Source organism: Podarcis liolepis, assembly GCF_965112155.1.
Source record: "Podarcis liolepis genome assembly, chromosome: 1".
NCBI lineage: Eukaryota > Metazoa > Chordata > Lepidosauria > Squamata > Lacertidae > Podarcis > Podarcis liolepis.
The window spans coordinates 114,297,700-114,314,646 of record NC_139554.1 but is presented as its reverse complement, the minus strand read 5'-3'; the positions used below and the strand labels follow the sequence as shown (position 1 = coordinate 114,314,646).

The window sequence follows — 16,947 nt, the reverse complement described above, 5'->3', positions numbered from 1 at the left end:
GTTGTGACAGCTGTCGTGATGCTCCTATACTTGAACATTCACCCCAAGCTCACTAAAGTGGCTGTGATTGTCCTTGTTTGCCCAGGTAGAAGTTATTTCACAGATTGTGATGGGGGCGGGGGTGGGTATTCAGGATTACCTACCTACTTCCTGTAAATGGCCCTCCTGAGCCAAAGCATTAACAGTTCTCTTTTTTTCCAATTTGAAATTGGACAGAACCAGGCTGCAGTGTCACCTCTCAGCAACCAGCCTGGGCACAAACAGCTGGGCTAGGCTGGAAAACAGCACACAGATGTGAGCTTTCAAGCTGCATCAACAGGAAGAAAGAATGTGCGTCAGGCTGGCTTACGCCTTTTCCTCTCAACAACAGAGAATGGCCTGAAGGTTGAGTGAAGACCCAAAACTCTTCATTCCTTTTAGCCAGACCTAACTCCTTCATCACAAGGGACGCAGGTGGCACTGTGGGTTAAACCACAGAGCCTAGGGCTTGCCGATCAGAAGGTCGGCGGTTCGAATCCCCGCGATGGGGTGAGTTCCCATTGCTCCGTCCCTGCTCCTGCCAACCTAGAAGTTCGAAAGTATGTCAAAGTGCAAGTATATAAATAGGTACCACTCCGGTGGGAAGGTAAACGGCGTTTCCATGCACTGCTCTGGTTCGCCAGAAGCGGCTTAGTCATGCTGGCCACATGACCTGGAACCTGTACGCCGGCTCCCTCGGCCAGTAAAGCGAGATGAGTGCCGCAACCCCAGTCAGCCACGGCTGGACCTAATGGTCAGGGGTCCCTTTACCTTTAAACTCCTGCATTAGTTGGGAATACCTTATCAGGATCACAGTAAGAATTGTAGGGACCATATGAAAAAATGTGTAGAATTGGAACACATCTAGCGGGACCATGTGTATGTGCTCGCATATGTGTGAATTAGGGAAATGTGTAATGTGGGGGGGGGGGAGAATATGTATGCTCCATGTGTACCCTTCTTGGGACTGGACAGCTGAAGCTTGTCCCTTGCGTACATGTGTGCACACTGAACTGCAGTGTCTTGGCTTCATTGGTGGAGGGTTTAAAATATATGTGCAGTATATACTTGAGTATAAGCCGACTCGAATATAAGCCAAGGCACCTACTTTTAGCAGAAAAAACTGGGAAAACTTACTGACTCGAGTATAAGCCGGTACACCACACCACAAACCTGATGGTGGAGGCAGCAGCGGAGGAAGAAAAGCAGCCCAAAAGGGCTGCTTTTGAGCTGCTCGTTCCTCTGCCGCCGCCGCTGCCAGTGGCAAAGGCGGAGGAGAAAGGAGGAGGCAGAGGAGGAAGGGCCGCTCGTCTCTTCGCCACCTCCTCTGCTGCTTGCAAGAGCAGGCATAGAAGCCGTGGTTGGGAGAGGCACAGCACAGCACAGCGCCTCTCTCAACCGTGGCTCCTATGACTGCCCTTGCAAGAGGCAGGCAGGGACAGCAGGACCAGCAGTGAGAAAGGGCTCCTTTCAGGCTGCTCATCTCTCCACCACCGCCGCCCACCTCACTCAAGTATAAGCCGAGGGGGGGCTTTTTCAGCATAAAAAATGTGCTGGAAAAGTTAGCTTATACTTGAGTATATACGGTATATCTATTTATGCACAAATACATGCATCTTTCTAGACTGCCTTTCTATTTATTACATGCCCAAGAGTGGCAGAAAGCAGACTACATTTGTTCCTACAAACCCTTAAGATGTTATTCTGCACAGTATCTTCTCTCTGCCCAAATAATAAAAATAATTCCTCTGTGACACAAAAATACAGAATCTCTTCCTTCATTCTTATCTTTTCATTGTGTCTTTTCCTAACACAAACTGCAACACACATTTTACTGGCTTCCCATAGTTCATCATTCGATGGAGATTTATTTATTATCTATCACAAAGCAAAGCTACCTCACACTCATGACCTGAGAAAAATAGCCTTGCACATGCCATCCCCGAGATTGACTGAGTATGGTAGTTTGGAACAGCATTTGTATTGTGATAGGAATTTTATGGTTTTAGATATATAGTAATGTTCATAACTGCACATACATAGATCAGTACAGGAAGGCCAACCTGGAACCATTTTGATTCCTAAACTGACCAAATCCTTTCTCTGCAAGGTTAAAAATGGAAAAGCCTCCCCATTGTCTCTTCCTTTAATCTGTGTTTGAATAAGGTGTGAGCCTGTGACCTGGCCCAGGAAATAAGTATTTTAGCATTACAAAAGAATGGCCAGGCTCCCCAGAAAATCCAATCAAGTAACCTGCTAGACAGGAGATAAACAAGGAGAAGAGAAAAACAACATTTAAATTTCTGTGATGTAGGTGGGACGTATCTGAGGGGTGGTCTTAGGTTACACCCCTTCTGTGATGTATGCATAATGTTTCTGGGGGTGGTCTTGATCTAGAGAATGGGAATTTCAAAAGTCTTTATAAGGCCTTGCAGGCCATTGTTCTGGGTCCTCTTCCTCTCCTCCGTGTGAGGGGAGTACCCTGTTGCAACAGATCAATAAAGATCAAGCTTACTAGCTGCTTTGCTTCTCAATATTCTCTGGTTGGCCTCTGTTATTTTCTCCTACCAATAGGGAACCTATGTAAGGACTCTATATGGGCTCTTGGATACCCCATAAGGGAAAAGGGCATATTTTTATTTACAACAGTATCCCTCTGTTTCCCATCAGATATTAAAGGTAGAACTAGGTGTTACACAAGAGACATGGAGCTGCCTCCATATTTCTTCCTCCTCTCTTCTTAGCAACATCTACTATAAACACGTGTGATGTGATGAGATCATGCTGAATGCCCCCACACTGGCCACAGCCAATGATGAGAGGCAGGAGCAGGGAAAACAATCATTGATCTGGGTGTGAGTCAGATATGGGTGTTATAAATGAGATGCTGCCAGGAAGGTGAGGGGGGGGCGGGGAAGAGTGAGAGAAGTGATTGCTCCAGACCAGTGTTTCCCAAACTTGGGTCTCCAGCTGTTTTTGGACTACAATTCCCATCATCCATCACCACTGGACCTGCTAGCTAGGGATGATGGGAGTTGTAGTCCAAAAACAGCTGGAGACCTACATTTGGGAAATCCTGCTCTTGTCATGCTGAATATTACTAATACTTATGCTATTTATAGGTTATTAATTTTGCATAGAATTTCTTTGGATGAATTAATGATTAGAAATTTCTACATGGCTGAATAGTTTGAAGGCAAGAGTTGAACAGAAGCATGAAATTTTTTACCTCCTTCTATAAATAATGCAACATTCCCTAACATAGGAGGTTTCCAATTTTCCTGGGTTTTTCTATAAGCATCATTTAATGATTAGACAACAGCCGTTTAGGCTCCGCAGCAGATGTAATGGTAAAGAAGAAATAAAAAAAAAAACAGCTGCATAATGTACTTGTAAGCCGAACTGCAACAATACAGAAATGCAACATCCCTTTCAGTATGGGAGTCTTATGCGTCAATATCATTGACTTTTCCCCTCAAAGCATTAATTCTTTTAAGCCTTAACTTGCCAACATATTGACTAATAAAAACAGAAATTGCAAATACTGGAAATGGGAAATTGCCAGTGACACACCTTTGTTTGTTTTGTTTCTTTGCACTCTTATATTTAGCATACTAATACTAGGAATAAAACAATGCTGGCATTTGGGGGGGGGGTGAAAAATGATTTTCAGCCATTTTCAAAGCATGCTGGAGATTCAAAGAAATTGTGTTGCACTCTACACTCCTGAGTCACAGAATCCTGACTTTCCTCACTGTGCAAGCTTTAGAGTTAGACCAGATTTCCCCCTTCTGCAGTGAAAAGTGACATTCCAGTGGAATGAAGTTTTTCGGGGAAAGCGCAGCACTCTCCAGGCAGCAGGGAGGTGGTGGGTTGGGTTGTCTCTGAAATTGTGATCCTTTCACCTTGCATGGCAAAGGACTTCCCAACAACTGCACTGTGAAAGTGTCTCTTTTACAAGAGAATTACAGTGGTATCTCAGGTTACATACGCTTCAGGTTATAGACTCCGCTAACTCAGAAATATTACCTCACGTTAAGAACTTTGCTTCAGGATGAGAACAGAAATCCTGCTCCGGCGGCGTGGCGGCAGCAGGAGGCCCCATTAGCTAAAGTGGTGCTTCAGGTTAAGAACAGTTTCAGGTTAAGAACAGACCTCCAGAACGAATTAAGTTCTTAACCCGAGGTACCACTGTATGCAACACACACACAAAGTTTCCTTCTTTGAAAGGGCAACTGAAACTGCAAAGGCAGGAATCCACAGTGCTAGTTACAACAATCCTTTTGCTTAAGGGGACGGGTCTGTGCCTCAGCGGCAGAGCATCTCAAGCCTCAGGTTCAATCCCCAGCATCTCCTATTTGAAACGCTGGGCAGCAGCTCCCAGTCAGTGTAAACAATAATGGGTTAGTTAGATGGACCAATGGTTTCACTCAGTATAAGGCCGTTTCCTACGTTGCTTGCCAGATGAGTTGGGAAAGGCCACTGCAGACGCCTTTTAAAGTTTCTGCTGTTGCTTTAAAGGAAGTGAACATTTTTGCTCCAATTGTGTGCCTCCCTAATGATAACCAAAACAGGCAATCACACCAGGCAAAAGGGACCTCACGCTTCAACAGGCTCTTGCGTATTGTTATGAGTTTGTGGGTGCTGGGCACCCTAAATTCCTAGGTCCAGTAGGTGTTAGAATTTAATTAAGGCTTTGTGTGTTAAAAATGGGAAACAGACGTGTGTGTGTGTGTGTATTAAGGCATGTGTAATTAGGCTGTGTGTTAAAAGCTACCGTATTTTTTGCTGTATAAGACTCACTTTTTCCCTCCTAAAAAGTAAGGGGAAAATGTGTGTGCATCTTATGGAGCGAGTGCAGGCTGCGCAGCTATCCCAGAAGCCAGAACAGCAAGAGGGATTGCTGCTTTCACTGCGCAGTGATCCCTCTTGCTGTTCTGGCTTCTGAGATTCAGAATATTTTTTTTTCTTGTTTTCCTACTCCAAAAACTAGGTGCGTCTTGTGGTCTGGTGCGTCTTATAGAGCGAAAAATACGGTAATTAAGTCAGGCCAGCCTCTGTGTGAGGTGTGAGGCGTCAGCCTGAGTTAATGAGCTATTAGGACAACAGAGCATCAAAGGAATTCTACTATCAAAGGATGACTACTAGCACACTGTTTTCCAAAATCACTTGCACAGTGTTCCATATGGCCTTCTGCTAGCACTTGACAACAGTTCAAGAACAGCACCACCAATAGAATTTCATCAAGTGCACATCTCCGGATCCAACCCAAAGTCTATGTGTCAAATTGAAGAACTATGCATACAGGCACAGTGAAGTAATACTGAAGTCTTTCTACATATCCAAGGTTTGGTGTGACTTCCTACAAATAAAACTTATTTTTTTTAAAGTGATTTAAATAGATATCCTATTGAAGATATCTCCATTTACGGTTATTGTTTAAGCAAAGGTCAGCCAAAGTACCAAAGCAGAACTGCTATTAATATTGCAGTTTGAATCAAAGATTTCATAAAACAAGTGATTCGTTATTTTCTGCTATAGGGTTCTCCTGAGTGCTGTTTGCCTACAAAAAGGAGTATCTTACAAAGCTATCAATAATGTAATACAGCTATTAAATATTGATCTCTTGCACAGCATTCCCAGCTGCACAATCAGTTTAGGTTTTTAAAAAAACACACTGTAAATTACACATCAACAGAGAACAGTTTACATATTATCTTTGGAAAGGAGTTCAGATGCATCTTTTTTCCTCCCTGGAAAGTTTTTGAACACTTGTCCTAAAGAACTTTACGTGCTTCCTGCAAGCTTCCTTTTCTAGGGAGCTATGTGGCGACTTTTGTTGTGTGGGCTCTCCTTCCATCCTTTCTGTTATGCTCATAAAAGAGTGCTTGTAAGGAACGTTAAGGGGTTTTGAACATCTGCCTGGAGAAATGCCTGCAGCCTGGCTATACAGAGATTAATGCCAGCTGTGCGACTGTAGCGGATGGATTGGGGGGCGCTGTGGCATCATTTTGTGTGTGTGTTATGATAGAGGATGTGTTCATTGAGGAGTCTAGTGCCCATCATCCCTGGCCCTCAACATATGTGAGTGTCATCACCGACTGTCCCTGGTTGGTGGGCAATGGAGCGTTTCAAAGGCACTTTTACACTGTTTTTTGCATTTTCTGGTTGTGTGTTTTCCCTGTCACCTCCTGAACTGAGGACACAAGAGATACAGCAGCTGTTCCACCAGCAAAGCAACAACATATCTCCTTCTCCCTCCACATAATTGGAGTATAGGATTTCTCTGTAAAATTAATAAATAATGAAACAATCCACAATGAGAAACCTCCTGTGGGCAGCCTTTTAGGCTTCATTAGCTACAATGATATAAACATTTCTAGTGAAACCCATGGATTCAATCTTCCACCGACTGCCTGCTCAAACTTCCCATTGTTTTGTATACACACGTGCAAATGAATATATGTTTACATTCATTCATTCATTCATTCATTCATTCATTTGGCTTCCTCTTTGTCTCACTTTAGGAAATTGTTAAAAGCTCATCTTCCTCTCTTGTATTTCTTTCTTCATATAAGTTAGTAATGTTATTCTTTGAGTCATTTTCCTCCCCTTACTTTCTCGTAACTAAGTGCCCTTTCTCCCCCAGATCCACGATACTTTTTCCTAGTGTCTTTCGAGACTATGATGCTGAAAGCAGCGATTTGTTCTTTTTTTAAATGTTGTACTACTACTACTACTACTACTACTACTACTACTACTAATAATAATAATTTATTATTTATACCCCGCCCATCTGGATGAGTTTCCTCAGCCATTCTGAGTGGCTCCCAATCGAGTGTTAAAAACAATACAGCATGAAATATTAAAAACTTCTCTAAACACTTAGGAAACTTTTATTAACAGTACATCATGATGTTGAATAGTCACTAAGGCAGAAATATGGGACAACAGGGAGATGGAGTTAAGAGGGGAAGGGGAGATAACAATTCAGAGTCCTAAATGAAAAGAACAGAGAATAATCCTGACATGAGTTATTCATGTGATCACAAAAATGGCAGAGGGAGACAATTACAATAATTTTATTATAGGCTACAAGTTACCACAGAGAAGATCGGAAATTAGTACTGAAACAAATTTACAGTGCCACAAGAAATTAAATCTTTCCCCACAGTTCTGCTTATTTTTGTTGGCTATTTCATTCTTTAAATCCTCTATACAGCCCCTTTCCAGGAAGTAAAATGTTGATAGGTTACCTTAAATTTGTCCACTTCTGCCTTTGAACATGTCGCATGGTAAGACAGCACCTGACCCAGAACAAATTAGGAGGGGGAGAAATTCCACAAGTGAGAAGCTCAAATGAAATAGGAACTTTAAGCAGTCTCTGAAAGGACTATTAAAAGTATTTATTAATATATATGAATCACCATACATTATATGTGAGATATTACACCACAGGTCATCAATTCTACTTGCAGCATTTACCTACTAGATAATTTCTTAGGAAATGGTATTTCAGAAATACTGTAAAGCCACGGACAATGTTATTGTTCTGACATGAAGAAAAATAATCCAAAGGAAAATAATTATGGGCTGAACCCAAGTGTGCACAGGAAGAAGGGAGCACTGCTGGAAATCGACACCTTCCCATGTGTATTCAGAATCAAATACCACTGATTCCACCCTTGTGTTGTTTTTTAAAACCAAATTGTGATGGTTTTTCATCATTGCCTTCATCAATATTCAGATAAGAGTGTGATCAATCTTTACCTTCTAATAGAGCAGTATCTTAACAATTGATCAATTACATTTTTATGCTGAAATGATTTTTCAGTTACAGAGCCTTTATTTTGTACCAGGATGAGCCTTAAACACACTTTTGACTGTGATTATATACACAGCCATGGCGTGGACATTTGCATGCAGCTGCAATAGTTTTCAAATGTTTATTTCCAAGTCAGTGGAAAAGGAGCATGCCCATTCATACCAACAACTTTCAAGCTACTATAGATGTCTGATTCCCCATTGCTTATGCCACAGCTATCTAGAATTTTAAGCTTTCTTATCGTGGACATTGGAATACAACGAAATCACAGATCTGGACATAGCGTCCTGCTGGATCAGGAAATGGCCCATTTAGTGCAACATCCTGTTCTCACAGTGGCCAGCTAGAAACCCATGGGTACTTTTCAGTCATGACAAGATAGCCTAGATCTGAATTGACCAAGTTCAATGGAGACATTCAGGTCCTTGGAAAACACATCACCAAGACTGGATAGGAAACAGAACAAAACTAACTTCCTCTCTCTTATGTTGAGGAGCACGGGGAGCTAGGCAATAAATTAAAATAGAAATGCATGCATCTTATTTCTATGGCAGGAAAGATTAAAATACAAATAATAAATATATCAATTCTTCCCCCTTAGTAAATGTTAAGTTGATTTACAGTGATACTCACATCAAGAGCCACAGATTGTTTTGCCCAGGATTTATTCACTTGGTCATACATTATTGTATTGTTGATGCCCAAGCCACAAAATATGACAAAAGCCTAGGAAAATAAATAAAAAATTGTAACATGTCATCTGCAGAGATCAACATTAGTTTATTTGTTAAGAAGTTCTTTAAACACACAATTCTCTGGGAACCTGAGTCAGATTGTTAAACATAAGGCGAAATAGCCATGACACCAACACAATGGTATTGTTAGCACATTATGTTAAGCTATAGCTTATTTCTGTTGTCTGAACAACACCTAAATCCAGCCCAGGAGCAGATGAACCACAGACGAATAGCAATGGGGAACCATGTTTTTTTGTTGGCTTGCAAAATGGTGGTTACTTTTAACTATGGTTTGGCGTTATGTTCAAACTGAACCATCTAATTTAACAATGGGTTCCCCTCCGCCCCACTTCAACCCAGACACTTGTCAAGCTATAGAGGCAAATGGCAAAGGGTGGAAGAAAACAAAACAAACTTTGTTGCTACAAGGAAACAGTTTTAAGAACCTGTAAGTCTAGATGGGACTCTGGGTGGTTTATTACATTGTGCATGCAATTGTTACATTTTCCTGATAAGGGAGAAATTGTAGCCAGATATAACTAGCAAGCTTAGGGCTAGTTAACGCATGAAGGGGTTAAGATCACAGAACTGTATTCTCAGACTCAGCTAAGTCATGTCCTCACGTGGAAGGAAGGTAAGTTTCCTTGTTTGTTCATTCTCCTTTCACCCTGTGAACTCAGTGAGATAGGATGCGCCTGAGCCTGCTCACTACAAGCTCAGAATACATGCTTATTTATAGTTACAGTGGTACCTCAAGTTAAGTACTAAATTTGTTCCGGAGGTCCGTTCTTAACCTGAAACTGTTCTTAACCTGAAGCACCACTTTAGCTAATGGGGCCTCCCACTGCCGCTGTGTAATTTCTGTTCTCATCCTGAAGCAAAGTTCTTAACCTGAGGTAATAGTTCTGGGTTAGCGGAGTCTGTAACCTGAAGCATATGTAACCTGAAGCGTATGTAACCCAAGGTAGAACTGTATTACATTATATTTTGTATGCCAAGATTTCTGCCTGTGTTTACTGTATGGAATAATGCATGAATCTGACCTTTGGAGTTTGTAAGTAAAGCATGTAAACTTACCAAGCATTTAAACTTACTTGTTCATTGCAAGAGGGACAGAGAGGGGAAAGCACTGTAAGGAGCTAGAATTTAAAAGGTCTAACATTCCCACTGCGCTGCATGATTCTGTGTTTTAAAACTCTGCTGATGGGTCTCTCTCACACACACACGAGTTTACTTGTCCTGCGATTCTGAATGTAGGCATTCAGCACATTCTTTTATCAATCACCCCACACAGGTGATCTGTATGTTCCCCTTCCCCCAGGAGAAACAAGATATGGGTTAGTGTTATGTATAAATTCACTTATAGCCTGTGGAATTCTGTCAGTATTGTGTGAGATAGTTGAAAACTACCCATTAGTCTAAAAGGCTGGCTGATGCAGTACTGCAAAAAAATTTGTATTACCAGTTGAAGCAGTGTGCCTAGCAGCAGGGAAAACTAGTATGCAGCACAAGACAACGGTCAATTCATATACAGAGTATCTCTGTTACCACAAAGCTATGGCTCTGGAGATCTACTGCAAAGCACTGTGGATAATAACAAGAGAGATGGACCAACGATCCGATTCAGCATCAGGCAACTTCCTGTGTTCCTAAATATACAAGTTTTTACATCCAGAGTAGTTTGAAATTAACCAATTCTATCTTATTAGTTATTCTCAAATTACAACTATTTTTGGAGGTAATTCTCCATCCTGGATTCAGTACTATCAACTGAAACATTTTCTAGCCTACAATTTTAGAACTGGAATGATGGAAGCAAAAACATCTCTGTCTGAATTACTACTATTTGAGGTGAAGAAACTGTAGAGGAAGAAATGGAAAGGGTCCTTGTTTTAGATCTATCATGCTCTTATAAGCTACAGAGTGGGAACTGAAAGCAGTAATTTTCAAACTAAATGGAATAATACTTCGGGAATTGATATTTCAGATTCTGTTTGGCACTTCATTTTTACAAAAGGCCCTGCAGCCTCTCCATGTAGAAAACTGAAGGGAAGCCATTACAAAGTTCCTTTAAAGCTCCATCTCATCTGGCAAAAATATATAATAGTTACTGTGAGAAATGCTGGAAATGTTAGAAATGTTTCTGTACTTGGTGGAGTTGCAATAAGACTGAGAAAGTCTGGAAGTTGTTACTAGGATCATTATCAGGATTAATCATTCTCAGAATGCAGCCTAGCCACCCCTACAAGAAAATCCATTCTAGTACTTTCACTGGACTTCATTTAGGAGTATATGTAAAATAAGAGCAGTACGAACATGCCTTTTTGCGTACAACACAAGTGTAAAGGAGACTCCACTTGCAGAAATACATAGGCTGTATTCCAGACGAAGTTTAGCAAATCCCGTTGTTATGAACAGGAGAATTGCAATCCAAACCTATATAAATTTGTTGAGAAGCAACACCCAGAGTGTTCAGTGGAGCGCAATCTCAAGTAAATGTGCAGGGGCTGAAGCCTTAAAGCAAGCAATTACTTCAGCCCTGCTGAAGCAAATAAACATCAATGTCAAAGCTGGATTGTGTCCATTACCTGTACCGCTCAAGTAGAAGTCCCTGCTGCAAACTTAACATTTCTCACCTCAAAGAGTCGCTGGTCGGCATCGTCGAACGGTTTCCCATCAAGCCTATTCAGCACTTGAGCTACTCCTGTGGAAAGTTAGCAAACATAGTTCATTTTATACATTAATTCATAGCTCCTTGTATTGTAGTAGTTACTGGCTTATTTATCAAAACTGTATGTGTCAGCTAAACCAAATGGGGGAAACTCTCTCCTATGCCTGGTCACATTGGCTTAATTAATTAGGCTGCTAGCTGGGCTGTCTTAAATCCTGTATCCTACAAATCTTAAGGTCAAGACATTATATAGTGAGCATATCTCAGTATTTTACAGCTGAACTAGAAACAGCTAAAAATATAGAGAGGAGGGAAGCAATAAAAAACAAACAATCAAACATTATAGCTATTAAAACATGCAGATCGTTACAATAAAAACATCAAAGCACCAGCTCGTTCCTTAAAAACAGTCAGTTACCAAAAGCCTGTTGGAACAAAAAGTCTACAACTGCAGGCTGAAAGCCAACAAGTAAGAAGCCAGCCAATGTAGCTTCTCTAAGGAGGGCGTTCTGAAGTTTAACAGCACAACCACATTAGTCATTATTGAGTGATATCTTACCAATTATTTGGTGACTGCTATTCCATATAGGGACACAGAGAACGGATCTTATATGAAAGCCAGAAATCTGGTCAGCCTAGGACATGAAAACAATACAATTAGTGACTAGCATGGTATATGACCTAGCATTTGTCCAACACGTCTAGCAAGTGATATGCTCAAAAGGTTGCATTACTACAAACCAAATGAAATTCAAATACAGTACATGTATACAGACTGTACTACTTCCAAGCTCAAAGTGAGCAGGATTTCAACCCTTGACCCTTACATTAGCCTATATGGGAAATTGTCCAAATACATAGAAGGATCCAGATCTGCAGGCAAATAACTGTGCATGACTGCTAGTTAATGCATGATTAAGGATCGCAGAGCTGTACTGCTGGATAGGCTCAGCTAGATCTGGAAAGGGAGAAAGTTCAGCCTTTCTACTTCCTCTCTCTCCCTCCCTCTCTGCACATCATGCAATCCACCAAGGAAGACATGTGTAAGCTTGCTCCCAAGCTTTGAGCATGTGTCTCAAGTGTATTTTGCCTGTATTATCTTTGCTGCTGCATGGAATGACGCATGACTTAAGACCTTGAATCTGTAAGTAAAGCGTTTTAAACTTACTTAACAGTGTGTGGTCTGCTCATTGCCAGCGGGGTAATAAGAGGTCAGCTGCTGTGTACAGCTGAATAGGATAAGAAAGATCCAACAACCTACATTCCTAATGCTTCATTGTGCAGCTTATTTTTGTGAGTAATACTGTATTACTGGGGTTCTCTGTGTGCTAGCCCCACATTTTGAGTCCAGGCACTCAACTGTTTCTTTTTCACGTTCACTCACACATGGGTCCACAGGGATCCATATATTTTTCGTCCCACAAAATCAAGGCTTGTTCTGTATGTTTATGAGGGCTCAAGCAGGCTCAGATTGACCTCCTTCCTTCCAAAACAGGCACACAGCTTTCTAATTTTCACTATATTCAGTACCAAGAGCCATATAACAATCAATACATTAAACCCAAAATTTATATGGAGAAGCACCAAGCTTAATTGTACCAAATCTCCTCCTTCCTAGGTTATCTAGCAAATTACAAAACTGGTCGGCTCTATAGAAAGCCAACAGCAGGCTTCCTTCCCAGAACAGCAAAATGAAGGGTGTCTGCCCCCCCCCCCCAGGAATCCCCTGAAATGTTTTGATTACTATGTAATGCATCTAATTCATATTTGTTTCACACTTACTTTATTCTGCATAAATAAATAAATAACTGCTTTAGTTTACACAGAGAAGGAAATATGTGACACATGAGGCAGCAATAGTTAATGTTTGCCCCTGTTTTCATAGATATTTAATCTCTGAAGTCAGGTTTTTGGAGAAAAATCACTTTATTAAAAAATAATAATCATAATTTCTTATTGAAGTAAGATAAGAAATGTGCCACAGCATTTCCTGTCACATTTTTGTTTTTCTTCATGTTTTTCTTATACTACTTTCAAATTGAAAGTAAAATTCTGACACCTTTTTACTTCGGTGCTTTTATTCATTCATTTGTTGTCACCTCCTTCCATCAAGTGTTTGGGGCAGCTTACAAGGTGAAAAACACAATGAAATAATTTTAACGAAGTGCTAATTGAAAGAGAAAGCAGCAAAGTCTAAGCTGGAAAGCTCTTTACAAACAGCAAAGTCTTTCACTTGTTTTAGTTGGGAGTGAACTTGGTTGTATTTTCTGAGTCTCTGTTTTACTGGGATATGTAATGTCTTTTTTACCATCTCATTTCCCCCCACCAACGTTATGATTGCCTTAGCAAACACAGATATTACATGCTAAGCAGAATGTGATATATTAAATAACTACAAATGCAGTAGGAGTATGGCAGGTCTTCCTTCTGCATATGTTTTGGCATTAACTGTATTTCTGAAAAGCTGAATAAATTTAAACCCACTATTTCTACTGTGAATTAGTCCCGGGAGTTTATCTCAAATATATCGGGTTTTTAAAACATGACTGTGATGACCTGGAAGGCATTTCTTGACAGGTTTCCTATAAACTGAAAACTTTGTAAAATACAGCTTCAGTTGGAATAGCACCGTGTACACTGTTCTGAGTTTGTGGAGGATGAATAATATACAAATACAATACAAAAATATTACCTACAGTGGCTCTAGGGCACTGTGATGTCGCCATCTAATTCCCTGCACTATTTTAAAATTTGACTTCCCCTTCAGATTTTATGCCTTTCAGTATAAATCATCTCAAGCCTACATCTCAGAATATTCTTTCTGAGGTATGCTACAAAACCTATTTATCTAAAAACTATCATTTGAAGCAGAACACATCTCCTGTTAACGTACATTTTATTAGATTTTGAATACGTTACATGGTTCTCCAAAATCTAAAGATCAAGTCTAAAGAGGAAGAATAAATTTGTAAGTTAATAAATGTGGAGAGAGTTTTCAATAACAGCCAAGCAGTCTCGTTGTTGTTGTTTTGTAAAGCACATTATTGGATGCTGACTGCAGTCACATGTTGACTTATAGAATCATAGAATCATAGAGTTGGAAGAGACCACAAGGGCCATCGAGTCCAACCCCCTGCCAAGCAGGAAACACCATCAGAGCACTCCTGACATATGGTTGTCAAGCCTCTGCTTAAAGACCTCCAAAAAAGGAGACTCCACCACACTTCTTGGCAGCAAATTCCACTGTCGAACAGCTCTTACTGTCAGGAAGTTCTTCCTAATGTTTAGGTGGAATCTTCTTTCTTGTAGTTTGGTGGAATCTTCTTTTCTTGTAGTTTCTTTCTTGTACTTTAACAATACTGGGGCTGCTCTGAGTATTCCCTGTGTTTTATTTTATCTACCTAATTCTCTCCTTCCAGCAATCTTGATTGCATTGCAGTTGTGATAGTTAAGCCTCTGACAGTGGCTGAACTGGACAAGTGCAACTGCTTAGGGAATTTAGTTATTCTCAGATTGGGGTTATCAACATGGTGCCCACAGGCAATCAGACACCCCCCCCATGGTGCCCCCCCCAATGTTAAACCACTCAATGTTTACATTTTTAGAACCAAGTTCTTTGGGGGAGGCTACTTTTTGACATTTGGAACATGTCTGTTATTTGGTGGATGGTATCTGATTTTTATTATCTGTGGGGGTTTTTTTTGGGGGGGGAGAGTTGTAGGTCTTTTCTGCCTTCTTTGGGGGGAGCCTGGGTATCAGCAAGTTTTTATTCTGTGAAATTAGAATGTTGTGGTGTGGACAACAAATGTGTCCCCATGCCCCAAAAGGTATGGAGCTCCTGCTCTAAGAACTGAAGTAGTTTGCAGTCCACTTTCTATGAGGCAAGGGGAAGTTGTTAGTTTGTATGGAATTAAAACTTCACACAAGTGCAGTCTGGGAGTTGGAAAAAAAATCCTTAAAGCAGAGAAAGCAATAGGCAGGGAGCCCAGAGGCAAGCATGTTAAAGGAAGAGTGCAGGTAGTCCAACAGAGTTAAGAAAAGGGAGACTCAATGAAGAAATGGAAAATGAGGATTGAGGGAAAAGGGTACAGGAAAAGTGGAACTGGGACAGCAGGGATGGATCAGAGGGGAAGCTCTGAATAAACCTCACAGAACTGAAGATTCTGAAAAGCTCTATAGTGGAGGAGAGGGTGGAAGGAGTATTAGGAAGGCTGCTCAAGACAGGGTGGCTGAAGGAATTGGTAAAAAGTAAATTGTGGCCTCAAAAGCAGTAGTCTGAAGAAAAGGTGGCTGGTAGACACATGGAGTTGATGAAATGCAGAGGCATGGTAAAAGGACTAATGTAAGATTGCTCGCCCGAAACTGTTCGACCCCCTTCCAGTCTCCGATTCAAATACTCGGGGGGGGGGGCTGATTCCCACTCCCCAACATGGGGGTGTGGGGAGAACACTCACTTTGAGGGCGAGGCTGGGCTAAGAGATAGTGGAAATGGCTCCCACATGGGAGAGGCCTGCTGTGCATTTTCTCCTCCTTCCAGTTGTTTCAAAAGTGAAGATACTGCCAGCATACACACTGCAGCATCTTCACGTCTGAAACTATCAGGGGAAGGACTATCAGGGCCTCTCCCACCTCCCTTAAGGGGTGAGTGCCCCTTGAGGGACAGGGGCAGAGTAGTGAGTGGAGGAGGGACGGGGTTTAAACCAACAGAATCAAGGAAGGCACCTGTGGGGCTGTGCCAACCCAGATTTTTGCTCTTTTCAATCTTAGCCTGGACACTCACATTTGCTGTGACTCGGCCCACCCCATCTCTAGAAAGCAGGACTGGGAGAAAGCTAGGGACCTAAGAGAGGAGGGGCTGTATGCTATTATTAGTAGGAAGGAAGTGGGAAGACTTGCTGGTTTGGTGGGCTGGGAACTATGGGCTAAAGGCATGTGGGATGTTGCAACTAATGAGAATGTGGGGAGCCCTGGTTTCTATTTTCATTGCTGGTTCTGACCTTACTAATCCTAAAGAGACAAGGAGGGCTGAAAAGAAGTGAGGGTGGGAGCAGAATTAACTATTTGAATTAACTATCCAACGATCTGGTTGCAAGTATGCAGCTATTACCACAAAAATGACTAAACCTAATGGAATAAAGTTAATTCAGAAGAGGGAGAGTAGTTGTGTCCTGAATAGGGTTATGCCAGCATCTGATACGTTGATAAAATGAACACTGAGCCGGCAGAGCAATTTATAAACATGATTCAAATCACAACGGAAGGCATCGGATATAATGGAAGTAGCTAAGATTTTGTGATTTAAGATAATACCGAGGTGTGTAATTATGTAGGTAGAGGATGCCTTACTTCTGCATCAAAGCGAGGATCTTGATATGCGTCACTGATGTTCACTGGGAGTCCCGTGGAAGCTACGAGTTCAGCAATACTATTATTTACTAGCCAGTCTGAATAAGATGAAGACGGTTTCTCCAAACTGTCTTTGAAGCTATCATAAAGGCAGAGCAGAGGAAGAAAAGGGTATAGTCACTGTTGCTTGAAAGCCCATCTTCATAAGTCTGGAAAGCATAGCCTTATATCAGGATTACCTATAAAAATTCAGAGCAGCTCAATGGCATTAGGAACAGAATAATACATCCGTTTTATTTATATGCTTATTTCCAGTATTTATTTATTTTTTAGAGAAATGAAGGATGTGA

General features: G+C 41.2%; 1 protein-coding gene across 10 annotated transcripts in view; it reads right to left on the bottom strand.

The window, feature by feature from the left end:
- The window catches only part of PDE11A (phosphodiesterase 11A), a 160,253-nt gene that overhangs the window by 75,076 nt on the left and 68,230 nt on the right, over nucleotides 1-16,947 (bottom strand). For all 10 annotated transcript variants that reach the window (XR_014524301.1, XM_083496151.1, XM_083496153.1 and 7 more), the window contains 5 exons: nucleotides 16,598-16,736; nucleotides 11,811-11,886; nucleotides 11,217-11,284; nucleotides 8,477-8,569; nucleotides 7,275-7,325 (listed from right to left, as the gene is read on the bottom strand). Coding sequence is in view for 9 of the 10 variants with exons in the window: in XM_083496151.1 (XP_083352277.1) it covers nucleotides 7,275-7,325; nucleotides 8,477-8,569; nucleotides 11,217-11,284; nucleotides 11,811-11,886; nucleotides 16,598-16,736 (427 nt within the window). In the remaining variant the exon portion in view is untranslated. The remainder of the gene's footprint in view (nucleotides 1-7,274; nucleotides 7,326-8,476; nucleotides 8,570-11,216; nucleotides 11,285-11,810; nucleotides 11,887-16,597; nucleotides 16,737-16,947) is intronic.